Below are 14,299 nucleotides of genomic sequence, written 5' to 3'. Positions count from 1 at the left end.
ACATCCTGGGGACGCTGGTCCCTTGTACTTTTCCTCTTTCTAGACTGCCAAGCCTTTCCTCTTTAAGCCTTTTCACCTTGATCTTGGCAGACAGGCTCTTTCTTCTTTTGCCTAAAAAAAACTTGATGGAGGGGTTGATATTTTTAGGGTGCCTACTTGATTTTTTTCTGTCTTATGCTTGTTTATTTACTGTAAAGATGTGTTATGGTAAAATGTTGTTATAGTCTGCTATGATTCAGTGCCCTTTTTAAAAGAGAAAGTTTGCAAGGAATTTCGTCCATTTGACCTTCAGAAGGGATGCAGTGCTTCCTGAGGGGAAAGCGGGGTCGTAGGGGCTGCTATCTGGTCCTTAGCCTTTGTCTGCCCCGGCAGGGTCCATAAACTTAGACAAAACACGCACCTTTTCTGTGTTTGAGTTTCTCTGCCATAAAATGGGAGAGAGCGGAGGTGAGAGGGTAAGTGCTTGTTTTACAAGGCCACATCATGTGTGAATTATGTTGTGTGTGAATACAGTTATAGTCTGAAAGTCTGTAGTAGTTTAATGGGAAAGCCACCGACTGAAAGCGCCTGAAGCAAGTTCTGGGTCTGGATTCTTACAGGCGACTACACCAGGTGTTCTGCACCTAGACCAGCCAGCAGGTCTTCCTCTTCCCTTTCCCTGAGCTCTCCATCCTTGCTGTTTTTTGTGTAGTTAGCCTTCTGTGACCACCTGTGGATTCAGCCAACCCTGGGTTGAAAATATTAGGAAAATTCTAGGAAGTTCCCCAAAGCAAAAATTGAATTTGTCACACATCTGCCAACTAACTGACATAGCATTACATTGTATCTACAACTATTTTTTGAGCATTTACACTGTATTAGGTGTTACAAGTAATCTAGAGGTGATCTAAAGTATACCAGAGGATGCGTGTAGGTTACATGCAAATGCTGTGCCGTTTTGCACGGGGGACTGAGCATCCCTGGATTTTGGTATTCAAGAGGAGTTGGGGCTGGGGCTGGAACCGGTTCCCTGTGGACACCAAGGGGTGACGGTGAGACATGGTGTTCTCCCCATGGAACTGACTGCATCTCTATCCCACAGGAATGTGAGCTAGTTTGTTCAGACAGTATTTACTGAGTGCCTTGAGGCCAAGGTTTCGTCATTGGGCTCTTGCAGTTCTTAGAGTTTAGCTAAAAGTTTGAATGAGTAAGTTGTAAAGAGCATGTTACCTTGAGATTGCCAAGGGAGTGATCTTCTCAGTGGGATGTTGTCACTTTGGATCTCCTGCCCACCTCCTCCATGTCCCCTTATGTCTGTCCTTTCAGGTTCCCTAGACCAGAGTTGCAGGAGTCACTCACCCTGGGCTGGACGGAGGCCTAGCCTGGCTCATGCTTGGCTTCTTACTGTCTCCTGACACTAGAATCCTAATGGATTGAATTGAAATACACATGATATTTTGGAGAAGTAAATGGCAGCCCACTCCAGTATTCTTTCCTGGAGAATCCCATGGACAGAGGAGCCTGGCAGGCTATAGTCCATGGGGTCGTAAAGAGCTGGACATGACTGAGTCACACACACACACACGACATTTAAATGTCATCCTCAAAATACACTGAACTGTTAACTAAAGACCCACTCCCTTCTTTCACCTTTAGGAATTCCTGAGTGTAGTTGACAGCAGACTTTGTGACATTAGTCTTCTAAGGAACACTTTTGGAAAATAACCCTTGCAGCGAATTTTTTAAAATAGAAATTGATTAGAGGAAGTAATTCCAGTGTAGGGTCCCTCTCCTCCACCAGGTGGCGATTTGTGGTGCTGCTATTTGCTGGGACAATCCCGTCAGGACACAAAAAGGTCCCTTCATGAATAAAGCTTTTTTGGAGCACTTTTCTGTTAAATTATGAAACTTTATACAACATCAAGAGATCTGAAAGGTAGGATTTTCTTATCCTGTAAGTGACATTCTTAAAGTCATTGAAAAAACAGGGAGCTGGGACTTCCCTGGCAGTCCAGTGGCTAAGACTCTGCACTTCCAACACAGGGGGCCCAGGTTTGATCTATGGTTAGAAAACTAGATCCCACATGGCTGCAACTAAGAGTTCACATGCCATAACTAAGAAACACACAAATAAATAAATATTTTTTAAAAGGCCGACAACCACTAAAAAAGAAAACCCAAAAAGCAAAGGACTGACTTCTTAGGCAAGGTTGACTCTGAGATTACTGTATTTCCTCAGGTTCCTGGGTCTAACTCTTGGACTTTGGACCAGGCATTGGATTTAACAGTTCTCCATGAATGAAACAGGTTCTTGATCAGTTGGTTTTCTCAGATAATCTTTTTGTTGAGATTATTGAGTATTAATGAGTTCTGATTAGTGAGTATTGTTGTCACTATACTCACTTGCAGAGAGAAATCTTTTTCTAACTAACTGCTGGTGATCTGAGGCCCTCTGGGTACTGATTAATATACATTAGAGTAAACATATTAGGAAGTCCATATGTCTTTATTCGCATTTAAAAATGACTTTTAATTATGTTGCTATTATTTTAGCAAGGATATGATCATTTTTCATAGGAAATGCTTTTATTCCCATTATGACATTTCCTCAGCCTTGTAAGTGCTGCTCAGTTCAGTTCAGTCTCTCAGTCATGTCCGACTCTTTGTGACCCCATGGACTGCAGCACGCCAGGCCTCCGTGTCCATCACCAACTCCCTGCTAGATAAGCACTAAGCCCAAAACCAGACATTACTGTTCTTGAGTTAGATTCAGAAGCATGACATTAATTCAGCGAACTTTGGAGGGTCCACTTTGTACTCCAGCTGTGAAAAAGAGTAACACTTCTTACCATTCATAGTGCCCCCATAGGGTGGCCCTCAGGTGGGCTTGTCCACAGATCGAGTGCAGTAACACATCTGTGACAGGCACGGAGGTGTGGGGGCGTGCGGGTCAAGTCAGGGAAGACTGGAGGTGGGCTGGGTTTCCCAGGAGGATGAGGAGTCAGGAACAAGAGAGTGAGGATGAGGAACAAGAGAGCGGAAGACAGGTGGTGCTGAGAGAAGCAAAAAGTGTGCGGAGAGCTCAGAATCAAGCTTAGTGGTCACTTGTAGATACTCTGATTCCTTGGACCCGTGTGTTTGAAAAATTTCACTATCTTTACTTTCTAATTGTTTTGTGGTATTTTCTACCTTTTTGAAGTTTACCTGTTTTATGAGTGTGTATGTATATGTGTTTTTGTTGTGTTTTGGGGATTTTCTCTTTGGCCACGCTGTGCGGCATGTGGGATCCCAGTTCCCAGACCAGAGATGGAACCTGTGCCCCTGCAGTGGAAGCATGGATTCTTAACCTCTGGCCCGCCAGGGAAGTCCCTGTCTGTGTGTGATTTGATTTTTGATCCTATTTTTTTCAGGGTTGTTGGGGGTTTTTTGGTGGGGTTTTTGTTTTTGTTTTAAGCTGAAATAAGACTCCTAGGCAAAGAACCCAAAACATTAAAATCATGAAAACCTCTCAGGGATCACCTTCTATAATAAAGTCACACACTTATAGTAAAGCCATTCGGTTCAGACAAACCCAGCTCTGCCCTCCACTTGACTGCTTGTTATGTAACATTGAGCACGATAAGTTGATGCTGAACAGAGCACTTTACCCGGAAGATCCAATCTTCACTGCCACTCTTTGAAGTAGAATGTTACCTTCTCAGTGTTAACTATCTCAGCTGAGGAGACTGAGGCTTGGAGGCCTCATTCACTGACCTCACAGACCCCAGGTCACTGTGAAGCAGAACAGTGGCTCCTCAGAGATGTCCACATTCTAACCCCAGGACCTGTGAATATATTACATTGCATGACAAGAGGAAATGGAGGTTGCATGTGGATTTAAAAGTGGAATTGAGAGGCAAAGAACAGTGTCAGAGTGATCCAGTGAGAGAAGGACTTGTCTGGCCATTGCTGGTTTTGAAGACGGAAGGGGCCACAAACCAAGGAATGCAAGTAGCCTCTGAAAGGTAGGAAAGGCAAGGACATGGATTCTCCCCTGCAACCTCTGGAAGGAACACTCCCTGCCGACACCTTGGTTTTAGCCCAATGAGGCCCGTTTTAGACTGCAGCCTCCAAACTGTAAGGTATTTTTTAAAGCTACTAAATTAGTGGGTAATTTGTTACAGCAATAACAGTGACTTAATATAGTCATGTCCAGTACGTGAGGAATGTGATAGGAACCGCAACCACATCACTCCATCTGCCTCTGCTCTCCTGGGATGAGGAGGTAGTGGTTCTCACCTCCAAGGCTTTGCTCATGATCCTACGTAAAATGCAGAGCCTCGCCCTAGTTAGTGTCTGTCTTTTTCAGGGCCTAGCCGAAGTCCTGTGGGAGTTGTAGATACTGCCCAGTCAGCGTGACATCTGGCGCTCTGTAGACATAGAGTGGAGATTTCCATCCACCGGCTCCTTCCTTGGAACTCCTGTTGCACTGCTTGGCTGTGTCTCCCACTTAGCAACCAACGTTGTTTTCTGGTTTCTCCTGGGCGTTAGTGGCATCTTCTTACCTGTAGTCGGGGACTCGCTCTCCTGCCCAGTTGTGTCAGTGGCAGGTGTCCAGTGTGACCACGGCTTACTCTTTAGGTTCCCCACCTGCGGCGTAAGGGAACTTTGCCCTAGTTGCCTCTAAAGGAGACTTCAGCTTGAAAATGCTCTGGCCCATGGCCTGTTTTTTTTTTTAGACCTGGTAGCTAAGAATTGTTTTTATTTTTGTAAAGCATGATTTAAAAAAAAAAAAAAATATATATATATATATATGAATGACACCAATGCTAGACCCTAAGTGCAGTGTAAGAGGGGATAGAGGAGGAATTTCTAAGGAGATAATGTTTCTTTAGTGAAGTCTTTCCCTCCCTGAGGCTTTTTTTTAAAGAGGAACTTAATTGAAATACATACAAGAGATGTATGTATTTTACATACATGATAAAAAGATGTATCATTTTAATGTTATGCTCTGACTAAATGAGAACAATGGTGTGAGGGTGTTTACAGTCGTGTTAGTGTATAGGACAGTGCCTGTTTAGCTCTATAGTTTATGTTCCCTGCAAATGATGAATTTGGAATGATGTTTTTCTTTCCCTCCTTCCTAACTCACAAGTAGAAGGAAAATCACTGCTAAGAAGTTATATGCTTACTTGGAGTTTAGCAGTATTTTGGCAAGCACCAGAACATGCATAGTGTGTCTATGGTGCCCAAATGCCAGACTTTTTTCTACATAATTGTTTTGTGCTTAGGATTTTGAGGGAGTTGCCTGATGTCAGGATTCTGTGCTTTCATTGTCGTGGGCTGGGTTCAGTCCCTGGTTGGGGAACTGAGATCCAGTAAGCCATGCCACACAGCCAAAAAAAAAGAAATTGACAATGTAATAAATCTCTGAGTCACATTTCTGTGGAAAAATGCCAGCCATAGCTATAGTTCATGCGCTGAAGATAAACATTTCTATACAGTTGCATTTCTTTGCAAATTTTTTTATTCTGATGAATGCATGTAGCATTGGAAGTGCATGAAGTCATCATCCGGTGGCTGATGCCGAGTCACTACAGTGGAAACCCTAAGTAACCTTGGAGGGGCTGTTGTTATCCCTGTTAATACAGTCCTGCCGTCTTCCTTTTTCTTCCTTGTCCAAAAGCTTGTAAAGAAGAGTGGGAAAGCAGAAGTTAATAAAAACGTCAGAGTAGAGAGTAAAGTGAGAATTGTTGGCGGCCTGGAAGGGACCACAATACAGGTTTTGCCTTTGGGAATGTGACCACTTCCCAGAGTAAAGAATCGAGAGAAATTTTCCCAGGGAGTAAATAACTTCTTAGCCATGTAGGTTAAAATCTACGTGACTTAATCCAGTGGTACTCGGTCAGTTTTGAAGAATATCGTGGTTTAGTAGTTAGTAGTATTCTGTATCAGTCTTTTTCTCAACCTGCTGTTCCAGTTTGCCCTGAGAGCCCTGAGAGATTAGCTCACGCAGAAGCCTCCTGGAGAGCAGATGGCCCATTCAGTTCCACCATGGCTGCTCATTCTTTCAGTGTATCCTTGGGTATCTCACTTTGTAGGACACCAAATACTGTTTAATGTAGCCCTCTGAGAGAGAATTTCAGAAGCTCGGCCATTTGTACCCAGAGTCACAAGGTCTAGAGCCCCACCTTTTCCTTTCTGAAGGAGAGAGTGGGACACATTCTTAAAGTAACCATTCTCTGCTATTTAGAGAGGTTTTCATGGAAAACATCTTTGTCTTATGTGTCCTTCCCAGATAACTGTCCATTATTAAGGTTTACTGGCTGCTGGACTTATCTGAGGCTAATCTTCTTCCTGAGTTACATGAATCTTGCTTTTTCGTCATGGTCACCTCGGCATAGTTCAGTAGAACTTTAACATGAACCACAGAGATATTTTAAAATTTTCTAGTGGCTGCCTTAAAATTGAAGAAGAAATAGGTGAAATCAATTGAATAATTTATTTTATTTAACCCAGTGTACCCCAATTATTAGCATTTCAACATGTAATCAGCATAAAAACTGTTGAGATATTTTACATTTTTTAACCAAGTCTTCTATATGTAACAGCACTTTCATACAATTTACAGCTGAAAAAGTGTTTTACATACCAGTTTTATATTGTTTCATTTTGTGTATTTATTTTTATTGAAATATAGTTTATTTATAATATGATATTATTTAAGGTTACAAACTTATCTTTTGAATGTTTCCTTGTAACTGAGTTGAGTATCACTTTCAAATTAAAAGTCAAATAAAGTAAAAAATTTAGTCCCCCAGTTGCTCATGTTTCAAGTGCTCACTAGCCACACGTGGTGAGTGGCTACCACCTAGGACCGTGCACTTAGGACCTAGGCCTCATTATCCCGGTGTCCTGGGAAAAAGCAATTATATCCTAAGATCCTGAGTCTCCTGTAGGCACCTCCTTGAGCTGATGCTTCAGTGTCCTCCTGGTAGTCTGTTAATTGGTGAGTGTGAATTGTGTAGCTTTGCTTCTGGCAAGACTTATTACTAATTTGAAAGCAGTTAAACATCTATTAATGGAAAATCTGAAAAAATATAATAAAATTGAGTCATTTTGCTGTACACCTGAAACTCATACTAGATTATAAATCAACCATACTTCAATAAAAAGGGAAACAAAAAACCTTTTGCTAACAAAAGGAGCTAATTTTTGTTCTTTTCTGGAATGTTTGAGAATTTTAATGTTTTGCCTCACTGAGGTCTTGCCTCAGAATGTATGCTGCTGCTGCTGCTAAGTCGCTTCAGTCATGTCCGACTCTGTGTGACCCCAGAGATGGCAGCCCACCAGGCTGTGCCGCCCCTGGGATTCTCCAGGCAAGAACACTGGAGTGGGTTGCCATTTCCTTCTCCAATGCATGAAAGTGAAAAGTGAAAGTGAAGTCGCTGAGTCTTGTCCGACTCTTAGCGACCCCTTGGACTGCGGCCCACCAGTCTCCTCCATCCATGGGATTTTTCCAGGCAAGAGTGCTGGAGTGGGGTGCCATTGCCTTCTCCGCAGAATGTATGCAGTTTACCTTAATACCAAACTGAAGTTTTAATGTTAAAAATTGAATTTAAAGCAGTGGTTTTAAGCAATAAAAGTAGTCTGATATTAAAACATTATGCAGTGACCAAAAACAAAACCCCCTGATGCATACCAGAAAGATCACAAGTGAGCCAGATGAGTCTGAGTGGAAACCAGATGGCATTTCAGGTCTTTCCATTCTCGATGTGTCCTTGGTGGTTGCCAGGAGGTAAATGGTGAAGTGGTGTGTGGAAGGTCAATGAAAGCTCCACCCAGAGGGGTAAGGGAAGCAGGAGTGGAGTGCTGTGTGAGTGACGGAAAAGAACCCCAAGCTCATGAAAGGTAGCAAGGGGTAAGCCTGCAGTAAGTGCTGGAAGTAGGCAAGGTTTCATCGGTCAAAGCAAGGCTGTTTGTTCCTTGAAGCACGCAAACAGCGAAGCGCCATGCTGTATTGTCCACTCATCCCTAGTCCCATGGGGAGCCTAGCGGTGGCTGTGTGCCCAGTAGGTTGCCATGTAGCTAAGGGAGACCAGACCAAGGACTCAGACGATAGACAAGCTATTTGTAGCAGACAGTAGACAAGCCAGTCTTCTTGCTGTGGTCATCTTGATGTCTGTGTGACCAGCTACAGAAACTGCTCAGTAACTCCTGCTTTCACCCAGATGTTCTTTCAGGATGTCATGCATGTTGCAGTAGTCTTTCTGACACCTTTCCCTGGATGGCTCATAGACTGTAGTCAGCTGGTTACCTGGCTAACAGAATTTATTAAGACTTTATTATTATTATTAATTGAATAGGATCATGCCATTGTTGGACCCACTGGTAGGGGAGGGAAGAGCATGGTTCTGAATTTGTTTTTTATTATTCAGTACATTCAGAATCCTCAGTTAAAATATTAAAGCTTCATTCATTTTGGGACAAAATTATTCGTTTTATAATCGACAAAGACCCCTATTGTAGAAAGCCCTGGAGCCCTGCCTGACAGAATGTTCTGGATATGGAGATGAGAAGTGTTATTTTCGTGTGTCATTCTTACACTGTGAACTTCGCCTGCTAATTTAAGTGCTCCTTATACACAGGAGACTGCACAGATAAACTGCTTTTTCCAGCAAGATTTCCACTATCTGAAGGAACTTTTAAAAGGTGTGATTCTTATACATTTCTGTGTGAAAAATAAAGTTTTGAAATTGTAGTATGTTTGGGCATGTTAAAATCTGCCCTGTGCAGGCGGCTGTCCATTCTTATGAATGCAGCTAAGCTGGTTTTTGAATGGCCCCTTTCAGCTTTTGAGTTAGACTGTCACTCCTGATTCGTCTGCTCCAGTAAATCATGTTGGTGACTTTGGCGGACTCTCAAATGAGTTTCCTACTGGCTGCTTCTCCTTCACCCCTCTCTCTATCGGTGGCGGTCTGCCAATATTGAGCCTACTGCTGGATGGAGGGTGGTGTGTTTTCTCCTACCAGTGCATTTCCCCTCCTGAGTCCTGCTTTTTCTTCCAGCAGCTTTGGAATCTGAAATTATATGTTATGCCATTTTTTTTTTTTTTTAATTTCAAATTTGAACCAGTTTTATAGCTGCAGAAATGTTGCGCGGATGGATGGATCCGGAGTTTCCTAACGCTCTACCTTCACCTAGCTCCCCCCAGTGTTAACGTGATTTAACCATTTGTGGTGGTGCTTTTGTCAAAACTAAGAAATTAACATTGGTCCAGTGCGAAGGTCTGTAAACCGCAGACCTTATTTGAGTTCTGCCATTGTTTTCAGTAAAGTCTGTTTTCTATTCCAGGATTCAGTCTGGGATCCTGCATCGCAGCTAATTATTTTTTCTCCTTAGTCTCTTCCTCTGACAGTTCCTCACTCTTTTCTTACTTTCCATAACATGGACACTTTTGAAAAATACTGATTGTTTATTTTGTTGCTCAGATTGTTCCAGCTTTGGCCATTAGCGTCTTGGGTTGGTGCCTGTGTCCCTTGAACAAATTTTCCTCTTTTTATGAGCACTTCTTTCCTGACTCAACAAGATGTTTCAGGCTCATCTTGTACTGCCTTTGCCCCAGCGCTGGGATCAGCTTCTTTTCCAAGAAGCCCCGGGTTCTTTTTATTGGAGAATGACATTTAGAAACCCAGATCTGGGGCTTCTTGATACTCAGTGTCATTACTTCTAGGCCCTTTCAGCAGGTAGAGAGCTCAGACATATATGTGTTTATTCCTACGCACATGCATGCCTCTGTTCTATATCTATTATCTGTGTCTTAAGTCATAAGTTTATACTAAAAGTTGTAAGTTTATTTTAATTTCCTCTGATTCCAGTCTAACACTGCAGCGTTTACTCTAACTTTCCTCTCTTCATATATAACTTCTTTCTCCTTCCCCGAGAAGCCTGGCTCTCGCTGTCTTGACAGTATCCAGTCAAGATACTGTTTGCAGCTCTTCTCTGGTTCAGTTCTTTGTCCTCACCCACCACCACCCCCTCGCTGAGGTTTGCAGTGCCGTCAGGTTTATCTCGGAGGAGGCAGTGGCACCCCACTCCAGTACCCCTGCCTGAAAGTCCCAGGCATGGGGGAGCCTGGTAGGCTGCAGTCCACGGGGTTTCGAAGAGTCGGACACGACTGAGCGACTTCACTTTCACTTTTCACTTTCATGCTTTGGAGAAGGAAATGGCAACCCACTCCAGTGTTCTTGCCTGGAGAATCCCAGGGACGGGGGAGCCTGGTGGGCTGCCATCTATGGGATCGCACAGAGGCGGACACAACTGAATCGACTTAGCAGCAGCAGCAGGTTTATCTGTTAGTGCTTGTGTTCCACATTGGATCCCCACTCGGTGGCTGGTGTAATGAGTCTAGGTTTTGATCATGAAGGCTGTGAAACGTTGCTGTGGTTCTAAGTCTGGTGCTGAGAGGAAGATTGGGCTGCCTCACTCCCATTCTCTGGCTCCCATTGCCCACCGCCCCCCGCGCTTTGCCATCCACCCTATATATAAGCCTTTCCTGTCATTTTGGGCTTATTCTTCTTGTGTTTCTTTGGTTCTGTGCCATTTTCAACTCATCAGGTTTATGTTAGATTGTCCAGCCTGGTGTGAGGGACACAGTCACTCTCGCCTCTTCCTCAATAGTGACTCCTCCTCTGAGAGGAAGAGGCCACCCCTGCTGGAAGGAGGGCTTGTGTAAGTAAGCTAGAAGCTTCGTGTGTTTACTTAGATATCACTTGGTAATATCAAAAGTTTTTTGTTGTTGTTCTGTAAATAATGGTGCAGTGAACGTCTCTGTGCACAGGACACTTTAAGTGATTTTGACTTATTTTCATAAGACTTGAGTCAGAGCTTGCCAGGTGGCGCAGTGGTAAAGAATCCACCTGCCAGTGCAGGAGACACAAGAGACATGAGTTTGATCCCTGGGTCAGGAAGATCCCCTGGAGAAGGAAATGGCAACTCAATTCCAGTATTCTTGCCTGGAAAATTCCATGGATAGAGAAGCCTGGCAGACTACAGTCCATGGGGTCACAAAGAGTCAGACATGACTGAACGACAGTGTAGCACACAATGTTTAACTGATACTTTACTCAACACCTGCTAGTAAAGCAGAAAGAGGGTAGGAAAAAATGTACCTTTTCCTATGTCGTTTTATCCACCCTCTTTTAATACTACATGTTTTAGTCAACTTTTAATCACACAAATATTACATTAAATATACTCCTTAGGGGGAAAAAGAATGCTTCACACATAAGGATCAAGTCCCCTTTGATCTCCAACCCCCAACACAAAACAGTTTTTATTATCCTTTCAGATTCTGTGTACATTTGTAACCATATGTGCCTGTAGGAGAAAACATACTTTATAAGTGTGAGGGATTTTTCCACATAAAAGGTACACTGTGTCTTTGCTTTTTTACTCACATGTGTCTTAGAAAATCTGTTCAGGCTGTATAGATTGCCCTGCCCCACTGTTTTCAACATCTGCAGGCAATTCCTTGGTGACTGCCCTTGGGTGTAACTCTCAGGGCACATGTGTGGGCACCAAAAGGTGGATCGGGGGCTGTGGGCCGTGTCCGGGTTCCATTGTGGACAGCACAGTGGGTTGCTCTCCCAGGTGGCTGCCAGTCTGCCTTTTCCAGCAGCTCTGCAGCAGAGCGCTCATTTCTTTACTGGTCACCAATATCTGGTATTTCCTATGTCTCAGATCTGGGGCATTTTGAGGGTGAAAAGTGGCAATTGTGTTTTCATTTGCTTTCCTCCAAAATAGCAAGGTTAAGTGCACAGTTAGCCTCTTACGTTTCCTTTTCTGTGATTTGCCCATTTTTAACTTATTTTTCTTAGTAATTCACATGAGTTCCTTGTATATGCTAGATTGATTCATGTAACTAACATTTATTGCTCAAGAGATCAGTACACACATGCCCAGATGCTGCTGTAGATGCTGGGGTAAACAGCAATAAACAAGGTTTTAAGAGGAAGTTGGACCAAAGAAAATCTAAATAAATCAGTAGGATTATGTAAATGTTAGTAAGTGCTGTTAAAAGCTTAGAGTAAAGCTTAGAGTAAAGAGAAGGCTTGAGTCAGGAGGGAGCCTTGGTGTCCGCTTACAGACCATCCTTTCAAGTGTTTTTGCCTGGAAGCAGGTGGTCAAGGAAGCCTTCTCAGAAGGTGGGGTGGGAGCCAAGATCTGAATGATGAGAAGGAACTGGCATGGAAATGTCCAGACGGAGAGAATAGCATGTGCCTGGGCTCTCAGGTGAGGTTCGTGAGTAGGGAACAGGGACTGAAACAGCGCAGGTCCTAGTCGGAGGCAGGTACTCGGGAGGAGACATGCGATCTGTTTTAGGAGGTGGTTTCTTTGGCTCCTCCTTTTCGGTCTAGGCTAGGTGGCCAAAACGAGCTTTGCTCCGGGGAAATTTGTGTGTCAAGATTTGATCATTGGGTTTTGTGGTTGTTTTAAGGCATAGGCTTTTTCTTTTTAATAAAGGAAAATTTTCTGTTTCAGATTACCTAGGAACAGTACGATTTGGGGTTATCACAAATAAGCATCTTGCGAAACTGGTATCCTTAGTACACTCTGGAAGTGTGTATTTACATAGACATTTCAACACATCACTTGTAAGTATTTTAAAATCACGTTTCTATTAGCGCAGTGGTTCTTAACCTTGTCTAGATCACAGACTTCTTTGAGAACTGGGTGAAATCTATAGACGCTGTCTCTAGGAGAGTGCACATGGTTTTATATGCAAACCAAGTCCCCTCAGCCCCTTCTGGAGCCTGTGCCCCAGAGCTCTTGGATTTAACAGCTAGAAATTCTGTTTATAGTCTTAGACTTTGACGCAGCCTTGTTAGCTTTCCTTCTTGGATGAAATGGCAGAATTGCTGTACTGGAGAAGTGTTCCTCTGGGACCATGTTCTCAAAGGCTAAGGTTCCATTGGGCAATATCCTCTATTCATTTGTTGCATTTATCAAGAGTAGCAACGTGACACGCTTTTCTCCTTTAGCTGATGAGATGGACTTGGAAGTTCTTGTCAAGTCACAGTGAGAAGCTGGTGGCTTCCCGCCCCAGAGCGCCTGGGTTTTCCATTGTTGTCTTTGTTCCCTGATTTTGTTTGCTTGTTGGTGGATTGGCCCCAACTTAGCTGTTTCTGAGCTTCTGAGCTGTGTTGTGCTTAGTCCTGTGCTTCTGCTCTGTTTATTGCTACTTCCTCAGTCCCAGCGCTGAGTTTATTTTCTTCAGTGTTTTCTCTCTCCGACTTCATTGACGGCGTCAGTGACTTACAGGTCGAGTGAGGACCCGAACCCCCGTACCCGTGTGCCCAGCCTTTAAACCCACGCTCCCCTCAGCTCAGCGTACAAGGCTCTTGCCTGTGGGGGGACTGCTGAGGGGCGCCCCCTGTGGCCAGTCTCCCTGGCTTCTGCCTTTCTCTAGTAACCCAGATGGCTTTACTTCTTGCAGTTTATATTCCCAAAGTCAAATATATTCCATGTTTTCCAGATAGAATTGTTCATGAAGACAATTAACATTTTTTTCCACCTCCCACCATCCCACTCTGGGAATAAAAATCTGACGATTTTTCCTGCCGCCCGCCCATTCTCCTTGTGCCTCAGTCTTAAGTTTCTTTGGACTTCATCTGCTTCTGCTGTCTATCATTTTCCTTCATCCTTCTTTTGTAACATGCTTTACAAGCAACGTATATCATGTTTATGTATAGTAACAGGTACTGAGAAAGAAATTTAAAATAGATGGCGAAAAGAAGATAGGACTATGAGAAAGATATTGAAAAAGATACTGAATTCATGGTGTCAATTCCATAGTTTTTAAGGGTGGCTCATTGACAGAGCAGCAGAATTCCTTTCAGCAAATGAAATATTAATGGGATACCAGTATTTTTTTTTTTTTTTAAGTAAAAGCAGTGGACATCTTGTTATAAGTCAGTTTAAACCTCTATTTGGGGAAGTATAAAATATCTTATTTTGTGGAACTCTCCAAGCATTTTGGGGGGGAGTTTTGTTTGAAACCCTGTAATTTACATCATTGGAATTTCAAAAATAATTTTATGTTGACATACTTTGTTAGCAAAAAAGCAAAAAAAATCTAGGCATATCTCTCCTTAATTCTGTACACATAAAGTATGATCTGTGGCCTTGTATACAAGTTCTAGGTCACTCAGGGTTTCATGCAAATATTTGTTGAGTTCCTGCTCTGTGCCAGGTATGGGGGTGGGGAGACAGGTGAGCAAGGCAGATATAAACTTCTGTTCTAACAGAGAGTCCCCAAGGACAAGGGAAACATGATTTT

At 43.2% G+C, this 14,299-nt stretch overlaps 1 protein-coding gene and 1 long non-coding RNA gene across 4 annotated transcripts in view; one reads left to right on the top strand and one right to left on the bottom strand.

Moving 5' to 3' along the window:
- Positions 1 to 14,299, top strand: part of TXNDC11 (thioredoxin domain containing 11) — a 60,318-nt gene that overhangs the window by 30,274 nt on the left and 15,745 nt on the right. For 2 of the 3 annotated variants that reach the window (XM_070779673.1, XM_019987539.2), the window contains one exon: positions 12,502 to 12,614. The exons of the other annotated variant lie outside the window; for it this stretch is intronic. In XM_070779673.1, coding sequence (XP_070635774.1) covers positions 12,502 to 12,614 — 113 coding nt within the window. The remainder of the gene's footprint in view (positions 1 to 12,501; positions 12,615 to 14,299) is intronic. 3 annotated transcript variants of the gene reach the window in all.
- LOC139179702 (uncharacterized) lies at positions 5,359 to 8,035 on the bottom strand. The gene is made up of 2 exons (XR_011564015.1): positions 7,661 to 8,035; positions 5,359 to 5,644 (listed from the first exon to the last, which is right to left on the bottom strand). It is a non-coding gene; the product is annotated as an uncharacterized lncRNA (long non-coding RNA).

This window comes from Bos indicus, chromosome 25 (assembly GCF_029378745.1).
Source record: "Bos indicus isolate NIAB-ARS_2022 breed Sahiwal x Tharparkar chromosome 25, NIAB-ARS_B.indTharparkar_mat_pri_1.0, whole genome shotgun sequence".
Lineage (NCBI taxonomy): Eukaryota > Metazoa > Chordata > Mammalia > Artiodactyla > Bovidae > Bos > Bos indicus.
Note: the sequence above shows the minus strand (reverse complement) of the source record. Positions and strands in the feature narration are given on the sequence as shown.